This window comes from Salmo trutta, chromosome 2 (assembly GCF_901001165.1).
Source record: "Salmo trutta chromosome 2, fSalTru1.1, whole genome shotgun sequence".
Lineage (NCBI taxonomy): Eukaryota > Metazoa > Chordata > Actinopteri > Salmoniformes > Salmonidae > Salmo > Salmo trutta.
The window spans coordinates 41,625,035-41,643,849 of NC_042958.1; the positions used below are offsets into that span (position 1 = coordinate 41,625,035).

Here is an 18,815-nt window from a genome sequence, read left to right on the forward strand (position 1 = left end):
TAGACAGATACTTCTGCTTTCTGACTGATGTGGTGGAGGAGGAGGAAGTAAACAAAATTGTCAGATACAGTGTTGACACACTCCTCACACAGAGGGCTTTTTGTGTCTCGCTCTGACGATCACAATCTATTGCTCTCTCTCTCTCAAGGTCTTCCTTTCTCTCATGATATCGATCTCTTTCTCTGGCTCTCTTTGTTCTGTCACGATCCCTGTCTCGCTCTCTACAGTTTTCATTTTTTTTCTATTTTGTTCTTCTCCTGAAAGAAAACCCCCCAGAAATCCCTGTTTTTCTACCAGCCTGTGTGAATCGTTTCTCTCCAATTCCCTTCTTCTCTGTGTGTCCGTCCGTCCGTCTAGGTGTGCAGCACGTGGATCGGTAGTGGTGTGGTCAGTGACCTGAATGATCTTCGGCGTGTCCACAACCTCCTGGTCTCCTCGTTGGACAAGGTGCAGGCTGGGAAGGGTTCCTCTAGTCAGCTGTACAGTGAGAGTGCTACCACCATGGAGAAATTGGCTGTACTGAAGGCCTGGGCTGAGGTGAGATGGTTTGAATATGTTTGTAAATCTACCTGTCACTTTCACTACGGTATTAAAACCCTCCTCAACATTCTGTCATTTTATTTTTTTGCTCCTCGGGTCTATATTGGTCTTTTTTCTGATCACAACAGTAGGGTTGTAACGGTACCGTTCGTTACGGGGACCTTGGTTCGGTCCGCACTGTGAACCCAAATAAATACATTAAAAACATATATACAAAATCATAACACTAGGCCTATAGGCTAGGCTGGAGGCCTGTAAAACTGTAGACTGGGCTGGAGGCCTGTAACACTGTAGACTAGGCTGGGCTGGAGCCCTGTAACTCTATAGACTATAGGCTGGGCTGAAGGCCTGTAACACTAGGCTGGGCTGGAGGCCTGTAACACTATAGATTATAGGCTGGGCTGGAGGCCTGTAACACTGTAGACTATAGGCTGGGCTGGAGGCCTGTAACACTATAGACTGGGCTGGAGGCCTGTAACACTGTAGACTATAGGCTGGGCTGGAGGCCTGTAACACTATAGGCTGGGCTGGAGGCCTGTAACACTATAGGCTGGGCTGGAGGCCTGTAAGACTATAGACTATAGACTGGGCTGGAGGCCTGTAACACTGTAGACTATAGGCTGGGCTGGAGGCCTGTAAAACTGTAGACTATAGGCTGGGCTGGAGGCCTGTAACATTGTAGGCTGGGCTGGAGGCCTGTAACACTGTAGGCTGGGCTGGAGGCCTGTAACACTATCGACTATAGGCTGGGCTGGAGGCCTGTAACACTATCGACTATAGGCTGGGCTGGAGGCCTGTAACACTATCGACTATAGGCTGGGCTGGAGGCCTGTAACACTATCGACTATAGGCTGGGCTGGAGGCCTGTAACACTGTAGACTATAGGCTGGGCTGGAGGCCTGTAACACTGTAGACTATAGGCTGGGCTGGAGGCCTGTAACACTGTAGACTGTAGACTATAGGCTGGGCTGGAGGCCTGTAAGACTATAGACTATAGACTAGACTGAGCATGAGGCCTGTAACACTATAGACTATAGACTGGGCTGGAGGCCTGTAACACTATAGGCTAGGCTGGGCTGGAGGCCTGTAACACTATAGACTATAGGCTAGGCTGCGCTGAAGGCCTGTAACACTATAGACTGGGCTGGAGGCCTGTAAGACTATAGACTATAGGCTGGGCTGGAGTGCTGTAACACTAGACTATAGGCTGGGCTGGAGGCCTGTAACACTGTAGACTATAGGCTGGGCTGGAGGCCTGTAACATTGTAGGCTGGGCTGGAGGCCTGTAACACTGTAGGCTGGGCTGGAGGCCTGTAACACTATCGACTATAGGCTGGGCTGGAGGCCTGTAACACTATCGACTATAGGCTGGGCTGGAGGCCTGTAACACTGTAGACTATAGGCTGGGCTGGAGGCCTGTAAGACTATAGACTATAGACTAGACTGAGCATGAGGCCTGTAACACTATAGACTATAGACTGGGCTGGAGGCCTGTAACACTATAGGCTGGGCTGGAGGCCTGTAACACTATAGACTGGGCTGGAGGCCGTGTTAGACTATAGACTAGGCTGGGCTGGAGGCCTGTAACACTATAGACTATAGACTGGGCTGGAGCCCTGTAACACTATAGACTATAGGCTAGGCTGGGCTGGAGGCCTGTAACACTATAGACTATAGACTGGGCTGGAGGCCTGTAACACTATAGACTATAGGCTAGGCTGGGCTGGAGGCCTGTAACACTATAGACTATAGACTAGGCTGGGCTGGAGGCCTGTAACACTGTAACACTATAGGCTGGGCTGGAGGCCTGTAACACTATAGACTGGGCTGGAGGCCTGTAACACTATAGACTATAGGCTGGGCTGGAGGCCTGTAACACTATAGACTAGACTGGGCTGGGCTTGAGGCCTGTAACACTATAGGCTGGGCTGGAGGCCTGTAACACTATAGACTATAGGCTGGGCTGGAGGCCTGTAACAATGTAGACTATAGGCTGGGCTGGAGGCCTGTAACACTGTAGACTATAGGCTGGGCTGGAGGCCTGTAACACTATAGACTGTAGACTATAGGCTGGGCTGGAGGCCTGTAAGACTATAGACTATAGACTAGACTGAGCATGAGGCCTGTAACACTATAGACTATAGACTGGGCTGGAGGCCTGTAACACTATAGGCTAGGCTGGGCTGGAGGCCTGTAACACTATAGACTATAGGCTAGGCTGCGCTGAAGGCCTGCAACACTATAGACTGGGCTGGAGGCCTGTAAGACTATAGACTATAGGCTGGGCTGGAGTGCTGTAACACTAGACTATAGGCTGGGCTGGAGGCCTGTAACACTGTAGACTATAGGCTGGGCTGGAGGCCTGTAACATTGTAGGCTGGGCTGGAGGCCTGTAACACTGTAGGCTGGGCTGGAGGCCTGTAACACTATCGACTATAGGCTGGGCTGGAGGCCTGTAACACTATCGACTATAGGCTGGGCTGGAGGCCTGTAACACTGTAGACTATAGGCTGGGCTGGAGGCCTGTAAGACTATAGACTATAGACTAGACTGAGCATGAGGCCTGTAACACTATAGACTATAGACTGGGCTGGAGGCCTGTAACACTATAGGCTGGGCTGGAGGCCTGTAACACTATAGACTGGGCTGGAGGCCGTGTTAGACTATAGACTAGGCTGGGCTGGAGGCCTGTAACACTATAGACTATAGACTGGGCTGGAGGCCTGTAACACTATAGACTATAGGCTAGGCTGGGCTGGAGGCCTGTAACACTATAGACTATAGACTGGGCTGGAGGCCTGTAACACTATAGACTATAGGCTAGGCTAGGCTGGGCTGGAGGCCTGTAACACTATAGACTATAGACTAGGCTGGGCTGGAGGCCTGTAACACTGTAACACTATAGGCTGGGCTGGAGGCCTGTAACACTATAGACTGGGCTGGAGGCCTGTAACACTATAGACTATAGGCTGGGCTGGAGGCCTGTAACACTATAGACTAGACTGGGCTGGGCTTGAGGCCTGTAACACTATAGGCTGGGCTGGAGGCCTGTAACACTATAGACTATAGGCTGGGCTGGAGGCCTGTAACAATGTAGACTATAGGCTGGGCTGGAGGCCAGTAACTCTATACACTATAGACTAGACTGGGCTGGAGGCCTGTAACACTATAGACTATAGGCTGGGCTGGAGGCCTGTAACACTATAGGCTAGGCTGGGCTGGAGGCCTGTAACACTATAGACTATAGACTTGGCTGGGCTGGAGGCCTGTAACAATATAGACTGGGCTGGAGGCCTGTAACACTGTAGACTATAGGCTGGGCTGGAGGCTGTAACACTATAGACTATAAACTGAGCTGGAGGCCTGTAACACTATAGACTGGGCTGGAGGCCTGTAACACTGTAGACTATAGGCTGGGCTGGAGGCCTGTAACACTATAGACTGGGCTGGAGGCCTGTAACACTATAGACTGGGCTGGAGGCCTGTAACACTATAGACTATAGGCTGGGCTGGAGGCCTGTAACACTGTAGACTATAGGCTGGGCTGGAGGCCTGTAACACTGTAACACTATAGACTGGGCTGGAGGCCTGTAACACTGTAGACTATAGGCTGGGCTGGAGGCCTGTAACTCTATACACTATAGACTAGGCTGGGCTGGAGGCCTGTAACACTGTAGACTATAGACTGGGCTGAAGGCCTGTAACACTATAGACTATAGGCTGGGCTGGAGGCCTGTAACACTGTAGACTATAGACTGGGCTGGAGGCCTGTAACACTATAGACTATAGGCTGGGCTGGAGGCCAGTAACACTATAGACAGGGCTGGAGGCCTGTAACACTATAGAATATAGACTTGGCTGGGCTGGAGGCCTGTAACACTATAGACTGGGCTGGAGGCCTGTAACACTGTAGACTATAGGCTAGGCTGCGCTGAAGGCCTGTAACACTATAGACTGGGCTGGAGGCCTGTAAGACTATAGACTATAGGCTGGGCTGGAGTCCTGTAACACTGTAGACTATAGGCTGGGCTGGAGGCCTGTAAAACTGTAGACTATAGGCTGGGCTGGAGGCCTGTAACATTGTAGGCTGGGCTGGAGGCCTGTAACACTGTAGGCTGGGCTGGAGGCCTGTAACACTATCGACTATAGGCTGGGCTGGAGGCCTGTAACACTATCGACTATAGGCTGGGCTGGAGGCCTGTAACACTGTAGACTATAGGCTGGGCTGGAGGCCTGTAACACTATAGACTGTAGACTATAGGCTGGGCTGGAGGCCTGTAACACTATAGACTGTAGACTATAGGCTGGGCTGGAGGCCTGTAAGACTATAGACTATAGACTAGACTGAGCATGAGGCCTGTAACACTATAGACTATAGACTGGGCTGGAGGCCTGTAACACTATAGGCTAGGCTGGGCTGGAGGTCTGTAACACTATAGACTATAGGCTAGGCTGCGCTGAAGGCCTGTAACACTATAGACTGGGCTGGAGGCCTGTAAGACTATAGACTATAGGCTGGGCTGGAGTCCTGTAACACTAGACTATAGGCTGGGCTGGAGGCCTGTAACACTGTAGACTATAGGCTGGGCTGGAGGCCTGTAACTCTATACACTATAGACTAGGCTGGGCTGGAGGCCTGTAACACTGTAGACTATAGACTGGGCTGAAGGCCTGTAACACTATAGACTATAGGCTGGGCCGGAGGCCTGTAACACTGTAGACTATAGACTGGGCTGGAGGCCTGTAACACTATAGACTATAGGCTGGGCTGGAGGCCAGTAACACTATAGACAGGGCTGGAGGCCTGTAACACTATAGAATATAGACTTGGCTGGGCTGGAGGCCTGTAACACTATAGACTGGGCTGGAGGCCTGTAACACTGTAGACTATAGGCTGGGCTGGAGGCCTGTAACACTAAACTATAGGCTGGGCTGGAGGCCTGTAACACTATAGACTATAGACTGGGCTGGAGGCCTGTAACACTAGACTATAGGCTGGGCTGGAGGCCTGTAACACCATAGACTGGGCTGGAGGCCTGTAACACTATAGACTATAGGCTGGGCTGGAGGCCTTTAACACTATAGACTATAGGCTGGGCTGGAGGCCTGTAACACTATAGACTAGACTGGGCTGGAGGCCTGTAACATTATAGACTATAGGCTGGGCTGGAGGCCTGTAACACTATAGACTATAGGCTGGGCTGGAGGTCTGTAACACTATAGACTAGGCTGGGCTGGAGGCCTGTAACACTATAGACTAGGCTGGGCTGGAGGCCTGTAACACTATAGACTGGGCTGGAGGCCTGTAACTATAGGCTGGGCTGGAGGCCTGTAACACTGTAACACTATAGACTGGGCTGGAGGCCTGTAACACTGTAGACTATAGGCTGGGCTGGAGGCCTGTAACACTATAGACTATAGGCTGGGCTGGAGGCCTGTAACACTATAGACTATAGGCTGGGCTGGAGGCCTTTAACACTATAGACTATAGACTGGCCTGGAGGCCTGTAACACTATAGACTAGGCTGGGCAGGAGGCCTGTAATACTATAGACTATAGGCTGGGCTGGAGGTCTGTAACACTATAGACTAGACTGGGCTGGAGGCCTGTAACACTATAGACTAGGCTGGGCTGGAGGCCTGTAACACTATAGACTGAGCTGGAGGCCTGTAACACTATAGACTATAGGCTGGGCTGGAGGCCTGTAACACTATAGACTATAGACTGGCCTGGAGGCCTGTAACACTATAGACTAGACTGGGCTGGAGGCCTGTAACACTATAGACTATAGACTGGGCTGGAGGCCTGTAACACTGTAACACTATAGGCTGGGCTGGAGGCCTGTAACACTATAGACTATAGGCTGGGCTGGAGGCCTGTAACACTATAGACTGGGCTGGGCTGGAGGCCTGTAACACTGTAGACTATAGACTGGGCTGGAGGCCTGTAACACTGTAGACTATAGGCTGGGCTGGAGGCCTGTAACACTATAGGCTGGGCTGGAGGCCTGTAACACTATAGACTATAGACTGGGCTGGAGGCCTGTAACACTATAGACTAGACTAGGCTGGAGGCCTGTAACACTATAGACTGGGCTGGAGGCCTGTAACACTGTAGACTATAGGCTGGGCTGGAGGCCTGTAACTCTATACACTATAGACTAGGCTGGGCTGGAGGCCTGTAACACTATAGGCTGGGCTGGAGGCCTGTAACACTGTAGACTATAGGCTGGGCTGGAGGCCTGTACCACTATAGGCTGGGCTGGAGGCCTGTAACACTATAGACTATAGACTGGGCTGGAGGCCTGTAACACTATAGACTATAGGCTGGGCTGGAGGCCTGTAACACTATAGACTGGGCTGGAGGCCTGTAACACTATAGACTATAGGCTGGGCTGGAGGCCTGTAACACTGTAGACTATAGGCTGGGCTGGAGGCCTGTAACACTATAGGCTGGGCTGGAGGCCTGTAACACTATAGACTATAGACTGGGCTGGAGGCCTGTAACACTATAGACTAGACTGGGCTGGAGGCCTGTAACACTATAGACTATAGGCTGGGCTGGAGGCCTGTAACACTATAGACTATAGGCTGGGCTGGAGGCCTGTAACACTATAGACTATAGGCTGGGCTGGAGGCCTGTAACACTATAGACTATAGGCTGGGCTGGAGGCCTGTAACTCTATAGACTATAGGCTGGGCTGGAGGCCTGGGCCTTTTTAATAAATCTGAGTTTAAAACAATAAATGCTCATGAGGTTCCGTTAAAACGACCTGAGCTCGTTGTCATCAACATTCTAATCTTAATTGGCGCATTTCAAACTGTATTTTTGTGAGGCGTAGATGGGGGATCTAGTTCTGTACCGTTGTGAGTGGAAGGGTTTATAAACCAGGAGGATTCTCCATCTTTTAAAATATCCAGTTTGGGAACATTTTGGGTTCTCAGTAGATTACAACGGCGATGGACAGAGAGTTGTGGATAAAAAGTTAACAGTATGTCGCCACGCTCAACCAGAATAGCCTGCTGCAGCTGCCGACACCTCAAACACGTCGACACATTTACACCGTTTACTGGATCGAATCCCCGAGCTGACAAGGTAAAAATCTGTCTTTCTGCCCCTGAACAAGGCAGTTAACCCAATGTTCCCCGGTAGGCCGTCATTTGTAAATAAGAATTTGTTCTTAACTGACTTGCCTAGTCAAATAAAGGGTAAATAAATAAATAAAAAATCAACAACAAAAAAACGGGGAAGCATGGTGGTGGCAGCGTCATGCTGTGGGCAGGGACTGGGAAACTAGTCAGGATTGAGGGAAAGATGAACGGAACAAAAAGAGATCCTTGATGAAAACCTGCTGCAGAGCGCTCAGGACCTCAGACTGAGGCGAAGGTTCACCTTCCAACAGGACAACGACACTAAGCACACAGCCAAGACAACGCAGGAGTGGCTTCAGAAACAAGTCTCTGAATGTCCTTGAGTGGCTCAGCCAGAGCCCGGACTTGAACCCAATCGAACATCTCTGGAGAGACCTGAGAGAGACCTTTATGGTAGAGTGGCCAGACAGAAGCCACTCCTCAGTAAAAGGCACATGACAGTCTGCTTGGAGTTTGCCAAAAGGCAACTTAAAGGACTCTCAGACCATGAGAAACAAGATTCTCTGGTCTGATGAAACCAAGATTGAACTCTAGAACGAACCCTACCTGGCAGGCTCAGAAGGGGGTGATGCTGTTTTAGTGGGCCTCTGATCACGTTTATCTTTGCTGCGTGTAGGCTACTTGAGGGGGGTGATGCTGTTTTAGTGGGCCTCTGATCGCGTTTATCTTTATCTTTGCTGCGTGCAGGCTCATTGAGGTAGACCTATAAAACAGATAAGGACTTAATTTAATTTTAAAGATTAAAAAAATATCCCACCTTGTCCAGCGTGTTTTGTGGACATTTTAAGTTTACCGACATTTGCTGTTTCCATCAGGCCATGAGTCCTGTCATAACATGTTTTATGTTCTTTACTGACAAACAGGTTGGATGAAAACATAGTTGGATGAAAACATAGTTAGTCTATCTCTCTCGCTAACTCTTTTCTTCTCTCTCTCTCTCCCGTGCTCTCATTCTCTCCCTCCCCCCCTTTCAGGTGTATGTGGTGGCCATGAAGATAAAGAAGGAAGCAGAGTCTCGGCCGGTGAAGGAGGTGAAGGCAGGAGGAGGAGAAGAGGAAGAGGAGGAGGAGGAGGAGGTGGGAGCGGACATTCTTCCTCCTGATAGCCTGATTATGCTGGTGCAGCCTGAACTACCGTCTCTGTCTCGGCTGTGGTTGGCTGTCCTCAGAGACTACGCTCTACTCACACTGCCTGCTGAGTTCTCTAGCCAACTGCCCCCTGACGGTACACAACACCACAACTCAACACTATGGCCAGTCTTAAGCCACAGATTAAGCCTGGACTAAAAAGCCCTTTAAATGGAGAATCTCTCAACTGAACATGCTTTTCTAGACTTGGTTCATCTGTTTCCGGAAAACTCCCTACAACTTCTTCATGATGTTGATGAATTTGTGTTTCTTAAAAGGACAATACCTTCTGACAAGCCTGTTTTCCTGTGTTGTTCTGTGTGTGTTCAGGTGGTGCCTTCTACACCCCAGAGACCATCGACACAGCCCGTCTCCATTACCGTGGCTCCTGGGCCCCTGTTCTCCACGCTGTGGCCCTCTGGCTGAGCAGCACCAGCTTCGGGGCCGGGGAGGGGGAAGAGGAGGCCCCTGCTGTCCCTCCACAGGCTTCTGGGGCACCAGTCTACCCCCAGGGAAACTCTGGACCTACCCAGAGCCTGGAGGACCTGATTAAGGACAGAATGCATCTGATGTTGGGTATGGACTACAGAAAGAGACAGACAGCCACAGAGAGAGACAGACAGCCACAGAGGGAGAGTGACAGACAGCCACAGAGGGAGAGTGACAGACAGCCACAGAGGGAGAGTGACAGACAGCCACAGAGGGAGAGTGACAGACAGCCACAGAGGGAGAGTGACAGACAGCCACAGAGGGAGAGTGACAGACAGCCACAGAGGGAGAGAGACAGACAGCCACAGAGGGAGAGAGACAGACAGACACAGAGGGAGAGAGACAGACAGCCACAGAGGGAGAGAGACAGACAGCCACAGAGGGAGAGAGACAGACAGCCACAGAGGGAGAGTGACAGACAGCCACAGAGGGAGAGTGACAGACAGCCACAGAGGGAGAGTGACAGACAGCCACAGAGGGAGAGTGACAGACAGCCACAGAGGGAGAGTGACAGACAGCCACAGAGGGAGAGTGACAGACAGCCACAGAGGGAGAGTGACAGACAGCCACAGAGGGAGAGTGACAGACAGCCAGCCACAGAGGGAGAGTGACAGACAGCCAGCCACAGAGGGAGAGTGACAGACAGCCAGCCACAGAGGGAGAGTGACAGACAGCCAGCCACAGAGGGAGAGTGACAGACAGCCAGCCACAGAGGGAGAGTGACAGACAGCCAGCCAGCCACAGAGGGAGAGTGACAGACAGCCAGCCAGCCACAGAGGGAGAGTGACAGACAGCCAGCCAGCCACAGAGGGAGAGTGACAGACAGCCAGCCAGCCACAGAGGGAGAGTGACAGACAGCCAGCCAGCCACAGAGGGAGAGTGACAGACAGCCAGCCAGCCACAGAGGGAGAGTGACAGACAGCCAGCCAGCCACAGAGGGAGAGTGACAGACAGCCAGCCAGCCACAGAGGGAGAGTGACAGACAGCCAGCCAGCCACAGAGGGAGAGTGACAGACAGCCAGCCAGCCACAGAGGGAGAGTGACAGACAGCCAGCCAGCCACAGAGGGAGAGTGACAGACAGCCAGCCAGCCACAGAGGGAGAGTGACAGACAGCCAGCCAGCCACAGAGGGAGAGTGACAGACAGCCAGCCAGCCACAGAGGGAGAGTGACAGACAGCCAGCCAGCCACAGAGGGAGAGTGACAGACAGCCAGCCAGCCACAGAGGGAGAGTGACAGACAGCCAGCCAGCCACAGAGGGAGAGTGACAGACAGCCAGCCAGCCACAGAGGGAGAGTGACAGACAGCCAGCCACAGAGGGAGAGTGACAGACAGCCAGCCACAGAGGGAGAGTGACAGACAGCCAGCCACAGAGGGAGAGTGACAGACAGCCAGCCACAGAGGGAGAGTGACAGACAGCCAGCCACAGAGGGAGAGAGAGAGACAGCCAGCCACAGAGGGAGAGAGAGAGACAGCCAGCCACAGAGGGAGAGAGAGAGACAGACGGAGACTCGCCTACGGGACACTTAGTCACTAAACTATCCTTAAACACCTTCATGATAACTACCCACTCTGTCCCTCCCAGGTGTCAGTATAGAGGTCCTGTGTTCCCCATGATAACTACCCACTCTGTCCCTCCCAGGTGTCAGTATAGAGGTCCTGTGTTCCCCATGATAACTACCCACTCTGTCCCTCCCAGGTGTCAGTATAGAGTTCCTGTCTTCCCCATGATAACTACCCACTCTGTCCCTCCCAGGTGTCAGTATAGAGGTCCTGTGTTCCCCATGATAACTACCCACTCTGTCCCTCCCAGATGTCAGTATAGAGGTCCTGTGTTCCCCATGATAACTACCCACTCTGTCCCTCCCAGGTGTCAGTATAGAGGTCCTGTGTTCCCCATGATAACTACCCACTCTGTCCCTCCCAGGTGTCAGTATAGAGGTCCTGTCTTCCCCATGATAACTACCCACTCTGTCCCTCCCAGGTGTCAGTATAGAGGTCATGTGTTCCCCATGATAACTACCCACTCTGTCCCTCCCAGGTGTCAGTATAGAGGTCCTGTGTTCCCCATGATAACTACCCACTCTGTCCCTCCCAGGTGTCAGTATAGAGTTCCTGTGTTTTCCAAGACCTGAGGAACCTATAGAACATGTCATGTCATGTCTACAGGCTCTCTGTACCCTACTGGACTCTCCCTGCGCCAGGACACACATCAGTGAAGACCAGGTAAAGATAACTGAGGAGAGAGAGGGAGAATGTAGAGAGAGAGAGGGAGAATGTAGGGAGAGAGAGGGAGAATGTAGGGAGAGAGAGGGAGAATGTAGAGAGAGAGAGGGAGAATGTAGGGAGAGAGAGGGAGAATGTAGAGAGAGAGAGGGAGAATGTAGGGAGAGAGAGGGAGAATGTAGAGAGAGAGAGGGAGAATGTAGAGAGAGAGAGGAGAATGGGTAGGGAGAGAGAGGGAGAATGTAGAGAGAGAGAGGGAGAATGTAGAGAGAGAGAGGGAGAATGTAGGGAGAGAGAGGGAGAATGTAGAGAGAGAGAGGGAGAATGTAGGGAGAGAGAGGGAGAATGTAGAGAGAGAGAGGGAGAATGTAGGGAGAGAGAGGGAGAATGTAGAGAGAGAGGGAGAATGTAGGGAGAGAGAGGGAGAATGTAGAAGAGAGAATGTAGGAGAGGGAGAATGTAGAGAGAGAGAGGAGAAGGCGAGAGGAGGAGAGAGAGAGAGGGAGAATGTAGAGAGAGAGAGGGAGAATGTAGAGAGAGAGAGAGGGAGAATGTAGAGAGAGAGAGGGAGAATGTGGAGAGAGAGAGGGAGAATGTAGGGAGAGAGAGGGAGTATGTAGGGAGAGAGAGGGAGAATGTAGAGAGAGAGAGGGAGAATGTAGAGAGAGAGAGAGAGGACCTCAGCTACGCGGAGGTCGTCAGAGGACAGGAGAACCCTGTAGGATTAAGTGAGATTAAACAGCTCCTCCAATACATCTGCACTAAACTGCACTAAACACACACGGACGCATACACACACACACCACACACACACACACACACACACACCTATTGTACTAGAATTTACTTGTTCAATGAATAGGAATATTTAACAGAATAACAGAATAAATGTTAGCTGATATCCTGTTTATCTCGCTCTTAACAACTTATTAGTTATTAGTTAATCGTTACTGTATTTCTGACTGCTACTCTTTCTTTTTGCAACATGAAATCACTATCAGTTAGCATGTGGAACATTCAGGGTCTAAACTCATCAACCTTTGGTCTGAAGAGTTTAGCACTGGAGTTCAACAAAAATCTGAAAGATGTTGACGTCATCATTCTGCAGGAGACATGGTGTAAGGCTGACGTTGTCACTCACTGTCCCACAGGCTACAGAGAGGTCATTGTGCCATCACAGAAACACAGCTCTGTCAATAGAGGCAGAGACTCTGGAGGATTGATCATTTGGTACAAATCCGAACTACAAAATCTAATTGATCCCCTCAAAATTGGCAAATACCACATTTGGTTAAAACTAAAAAAAGAACTTGTACTGACAGGAAAAGATGTGTTCCTTTGCGCAATATATATCCCCCCCTCAGAATCCCCATATTACTCAGAGGAGATCTTCCCCACCCTCGAGGAAGAGACGTGCCATTTCCAGGCCCAGGGAAATGTGCTCATCTGTGGGGACACAAATGCGCGCACAGGAACACTACCTGATCTAACGAGCACACGAGGGGACAGCTTTATTACAGGCCATACTGTTTCTAACTATCTTAATCTCCCCCATAGAAACAACAGTGACAGCACCGTCAACAAAAACGGAAGGGATCTTTTGCAGCTCTGTAGAAGCCTGGGTCTGTACTTTGTCAATGGTAGGTTACGGGGGGACTCTTTGGGGAGATTCACCTACTGCTCACCTCTTGGCCACAGTACAGTAGACTATATGATCACAGACATGGACCCTTTCTCTCTCAGCTCATTCACTGTCACACTAACACCTCTGTCTGATCACAGCCAAATTACGTTGTTCCTCAAAAGAACAGACCTGGAAACAACCACACATTCACAGCCCAGTAAGCTGTACAACATCAGAAATTCATACAGATGGGCCCAAAACAGCACAGAAGAATACCAGAAAGCAACCTGGAACCAAAATATCCAAACACTCTTAGATAACTTTCTGGATACCACATTCACTCACAGTAAAGAAGGCATCAATCTAGCAGTACGAAACATCAACTATATATTCAGGCAAACGGCAAAAGAAGCACAATTGAAATTGATAAAAAACAAAACAAAAAAAATCACAGATGACAACTGGTTTGATGCAGATTGTAAAATTATAAGGAAAAAAACTTAGAACACTATCCAACCAAAAGCACAGAGACCCAAATAATGGTGAATTACGCCTTCATTACTGTGAGACTTTAAAACTCTATAAACGTACACTCAGAACCAAAAAAGCACAGTACAACAGCAAGCAGCTGACACTAATTGAGGAGTCCATAAACACAAACAACTTTTGGCAAAATTGGAAAAAACTAAAAAAATCTAAACAAGAGGAATTAGCAATACAAAATGGTGACATATGGACAACCCATTTCAAAACACTCTACAACACCGTTCAAATTGACACAAACGCAGAACAACGCCAAATCCATGAGAAGTTGAATGGATTAGAAAAAAGCTATAAAGGACAATCAAAACCCATTGGACTCCCCAATTACTGACCAGGAGCTCTATAAGAAACTTCAGGCTCTCAAATTTAAAAAAGCCTGCGGACCTGATGGCATCCTAAATGAAATGCTCAAACTCACTAGTGCAAAATTTCAATTGGCTATATTAAAATTGTTTAATTTGATCCTGAGTGTAGGTTATTTCCCTGACATCTGGAATCAAGGACTCATAACCCCAATCTTTAAGAATGGAGACAAATTTGACCCTAACAATTACAGAGGCATTTGTGTGAACAGTAACCTGGGGAAGGTTTTCTGTAGTATCATCAATGTAAGAGTTCTAAACTTCCTTAATAAGCACAATGTCTTGAGTAAAAGCCAAATTGGATTTATACCAAAACATCGCACAACTGATCATATTTACACCTTACACACCCTGATAGATAAACATGTCCACCAAAATAATACCAAAATATACACTTGCTTTATCGACTTCCAAAAAGCATTTGATTCTATTTGGCATACAGGACTGTTCTACAAAGTTATTGAAAGTGGTGTAGGGGGTAAAACATATGACATAATTAAATCAATGTATACTGGCAATACGTGCAGCATTAAAATTGGTAAGAAAAGGACAGAATTCTTTAACCAGGGGCGGGGCCTTCGTCAGGGTTGCAATCTGAGCCCTGCACTCTTCAATATTTACATTAACGAATTGGCCACTATTCTAGAAAAAATCCTCAGCCCCTGGTGTTAGTCTCCACAATTCAGAAGTTAAATGCCTACTCTTCGCAGATGACCTATGCCTGCTGTCACCCACAGCACCTGGCCTACAGCAGAGCCTGGACCTGCTAGAGCAGTACTGCCAGACCTGGGCCCTGGCAGTAAACCCCAAAAAGACTAAAATAATGATTTTCCAGAGAAGATCCAGATCTCAGGGAATTAGACCAAAGTTCTCAATTGGTACAAAATATATAGAGTACTGTACACACTACAATTACTTAGGTTTAAAAATAAGCTCAACTGGACACCTTAATGAGGCAGTGAATGAACTGAGAGAGAAAGCACGCAGGGCATTCTACGCCATTAAAAAGCAAATTCAAATTGAAATACCTATTAAAATTTGGCTAAAACTAATTGAATATGTCATTGAACCAATTGCACTTTATGGCAGCGAGGTGTGGGGTCCACTTGCAAAACAAGATTTCATCAAATGGGACAAACACCCCATTGAAACCCTACATGCAGAGTTCTGTAAGATTCTCCTACGTGTCCAGAGGAAAACTACAAACAATGCATGCAGGGCAGAATTAGGCCAATATCCACTAATAATAAAAACTCAAAAAAGAGCAATTAAGTTTTGGAAACATCTAAAATACAGTGACCCCCTCTCATATCATTACCAAGCCCTGCAATGCCAAGAGCTGAGCAAAGAAAAGAGTCCCCTCATCCAGCTGGTCCTGGGGCTGAGTTCACAAACCTGTTCTACTAACACACTGAAGCCTCAGGACCAGAACAACCAGAACATCCAATCAATCAGAATAAACCAAATTACAACACAGTCAAAACAAAACTACATTGCTTATTGGGAAACACAAGCACAAACACAAAGCAAAATGCAGTGCTATCTGGCCCTAAATCGACAGTACACTATGGCTAAATATTTGACCATGGTTACTGATCAAAACCTTAGAAAAACCTTGACAAAGTACAGGCTCAGTGAGCACAGCCTTGCCATTGAGAAGGGTAGACACAGGAAAACCTGGCTCCCTGTAGAGGAAAGGCTGTGCAACCACTGCACAACAGCAGAACCTGAGACGGAGCTGCATTTCCTGACAAAATGTCAAAAATATAAAACAATTAGAGAGTGTCATTTCCCCAAATTTGAAATCCTTATTCAAGGTTTTAAAGACCTCTCTGATGAGGATAGGCTACCCATCCTGTTGGGGGAGGACGCAGAGAGCTGTGGGTTGGCAGCGCACTACATTGCTGCCTGCCATAAGTTGAGGGACAGTGTCTGACAGACCAATAAACCTGCACATGTCCTCAACTGTATGATTATTGTTATTGTTGAATGTATGGTTATATTGACCGTTGGTTATTGTTGTTACTGTTGTCCCGTTGACAATTTTTGATTCTCATTTTTATTTATTTTTTATATTGTAAATTTCCAAAGTAAGCTTTGGCAATATGTACATTGTTACGTCATGCCAATAAAGCGAATTGAATTGAATTGAGAGGGAGAATGTAGAGAGAGAGAGAGGGAGAATGTAGGGAGAATGTAGAGAGAGAGAGAGAGGGAGAATGTAGAGAGAGAGAGAGAGAGAGGGAGAATGTAGAGAGAGAGAGAGAGGGAGAATGTAGAGAGAGAGAGAGAGGGAGAATGTAGAGAGAGAGAGAGAGAGGGAGAATGTAGAGAGAGAGAGAGAGGGAGAATGTAGAGAGAGAGAGAGGGAGAATGTAGAGAGAGAGAGAGAGAGGGAGAATGTAGGGAGAGAGAGAGAGGGAGAATGTAGAGAGAGAGGGAGATGTAGGGAGTGAGAGTGAGGGAGAGAGAGGGAGAATGTAGAGAGAGAGAGGGAGAATGTAGAGAGAGAGAGAGGGAGAATGTAGAGAGAGAGAGAGAGGGAGAATGTAGAGAGAGAGAGAGGGAGAGGGAGAATGTAGAGAGAGAGAGAGGGAGAATGTAGGGAGAGAGGGAGTATGTAGGGAGAGAGAGGGAGAATGTAGAGAGAGAGAGAGGGAGAATGTAGAGAGAGAGAGAGGGAGAATGTAGAGAGAGAGAGAGAGGGAGAATGTAGAGAGAGAGAGAGAGGGAGAATGTAGAGAGAGAGAGGGAGAATGTAGGGAGAGAGGGAGAATGTAGGGAGAGAGAGGGAGAATGTAGAGAGAGAGAGAGGGAGAATGTAGAGAGAGAGAGAGGGAGAATGTAGAGAGAGAGAGAGGGAGAATGTAGAGAGAGAGAGGGAGAATGTAGAGAGAGAGGGAGAATGTAGAGAGAGAGAGAGGGGGAGATGTAGAGAGAGAGAGGGAGAATGTAGAGAGAGAGAGGGAGAATGTAGAGAGAGAGGAGGGAGAATGTAGAGAGGAGAGGAGGGGAGAATGTAGTGAGAAGAGAGGGAGAATGTAGTGAGAGAGAGGGAGAATGTAGTGAGAGAGAGGGAGATGTAGGAGAGAGAGAGGGAGAATGTAGAGAGAGAGAGGGAGAATGTAGAGAGAGAGAGGGAGAATGTAGAGAGAGAGAGGGAGGAATGTAGAGAGAGAGAGGGAGAATGTAGAGAGAGAGAGGGAGAATGTAGAGAGAGAGAGGGAGAATGTAGAGAGAGAGAGGGAGAATGTAGAGAGAGAGGGAGAATGTAGAGAGAGAGGGAGAATGTAGAGAGAGAGAGGGAGAATGTAGAGAGAGAGAGGGAGAATGTAGAGAGAGAGAGGGAGAATGTAGAGAGAGAGAGGGAGAATGTAGAGAGAGAGAGGGAGAATGTAGAGAGGAGAGAGGGAGAAGAGTAGAGAGGGAGAATGTAGAGAGAGAGGGAGAATGTAGAGAGAGAGAGGGAGAATGTAGAGAGAGAGGGAGAATGTAGAGAGAGAGAGGGAGAATGTAGAGAGAGAGAGGGAGAATGTAGAGAGAGAGAGGGAGAATGTAGAGAGAGAGAGAGAGAGGGAGAATGTAGGGAGAGAGAGGGAGAATGTAGAAGAGAGGGGAATGTAGGGAGAGAGAGGGAGAATGTGAGAGAGAGAGAGGGAGAATGTGGAGAGAGAGAGGGAGAATGTAGGGAGAGAGAGAAAAATGTTAAGGAAGAAGAGGGGAAAGAAATGCAGAGATGGAGAACATACTGTTAGAGAGAAAAGTTTGAGAAGGTTCTAGTATCATAGTCTGTGATGTGGAGTTAACAGGGGAGAGGGTGGGAAGGAGCAGCTACGGATGGGGGAGGATACAGTAGAAATGACTAATGTGTATCATGTTTCAGAGTTGATGTTCTCTGTCTCTATACGTTTCCCTTTCCACACACACACACACTCTCTGTATCTGTCCACCTCTCCTGTCACCACCTCTCAGAGCCTCAGACACAGCCCACCGCCTGTCCTCTGTATCTGTCCCACCTCTCAGAGCCTCAGACACAGCCCACCGCCTGTCCTCTGTGTCTGTCCACCTCTCAGAGCCTCAGACACAGCCCACCGCCTGTCCTCTGTATCTGTCCACCTCTCAGAGCCTCAGACACAGCCCACTGCCTGTCCTCTGTGTCTGTCCACCTCTCAGAGCCTCAGACACAGCCCACCGCCTGTCCTCTGTGTCTGTCCACCTCTCAGAGCCTCAGACACAGCCCACTGCCTGTCCTCTGTGTCTGTCCACCTCTCAGAGCCTCAGACACAGCCCACAGCCTGTCCTCTGTATCGTCCACCTCTCAGAGCCTCAGACACAGCCCACTGCCTGTCCGTCTCTCTTCGTCCATAATAAGCCATGAGCATTACAGTGAGGAGAGGATTAGACTAGACCTACTGCAGGATAAAGGGTAGATTCACAGGTCTATACGGGCGGAGGTCTATACGGGCAGAGGTCTATACGGGCGGAGGCAGAAATATTCCAGATTGTTCTGTCGGTCTCTTACACAGGGCTGAGGAGGGAGTGACATCACTGGGCTGTAGGATAGCAGACATTTTGGGTGCCGCGCTGACAGGCTGGGTGTCGAGCTGACAGGCTGGGTGTCGAGCTGACAGGCTGGGTGTCGAGCTGACAGGCTGGGTGTCGAGCTGACAGGCTGGGTGTCGAGCTGACAGGCTGGGTACAGGCTGGGTGCAGAGCTGACAGGCTGGGTGCAGAGCTGACAGGCTGGGTGCAGA

The 18,815-nt window shown here is 49.2% G+C and overlaps 1 protein-coding gene across 8 annotated transcripts in view; it reads left to right on the forward strand.

Moving 5' to 3' along the window:
• heatr5b (HEAT repeat containing 5B) overlaps window positions 1-18,815 on the forward strand; it is a 97,880-nt gene that overhangs the window by 50,911 nt on the left and 28,154 nt on the right. For all 8 annotated transcript variants that reach the window (XR_003868080.1, XR_003868081.1, XR_003868082.1 and 5 more), the window contains 4 exons: window positions 358-537; window positions 8,666-8,915; window positions 9,149-9,394; window positions 11,405-11,532. Coding sequence is in view for 2 of the 8 variants with exons in the window: in XM_029702132.1 (XP_029557992.1) it covers window positions 358-537; window positions 8,666-8,915; window positions 9,149-9,394; window positions 11,405-11,532 (804 nt within the window). In the remaining 6 variants the exon portion in view is untranslated. The remainder of the gene's footprint in view (window positions 1-357; window positions 538-8,665; window positions 8,916-9,148; window positions 9,395-11,404; window positions 11,533-18,815) is intronic.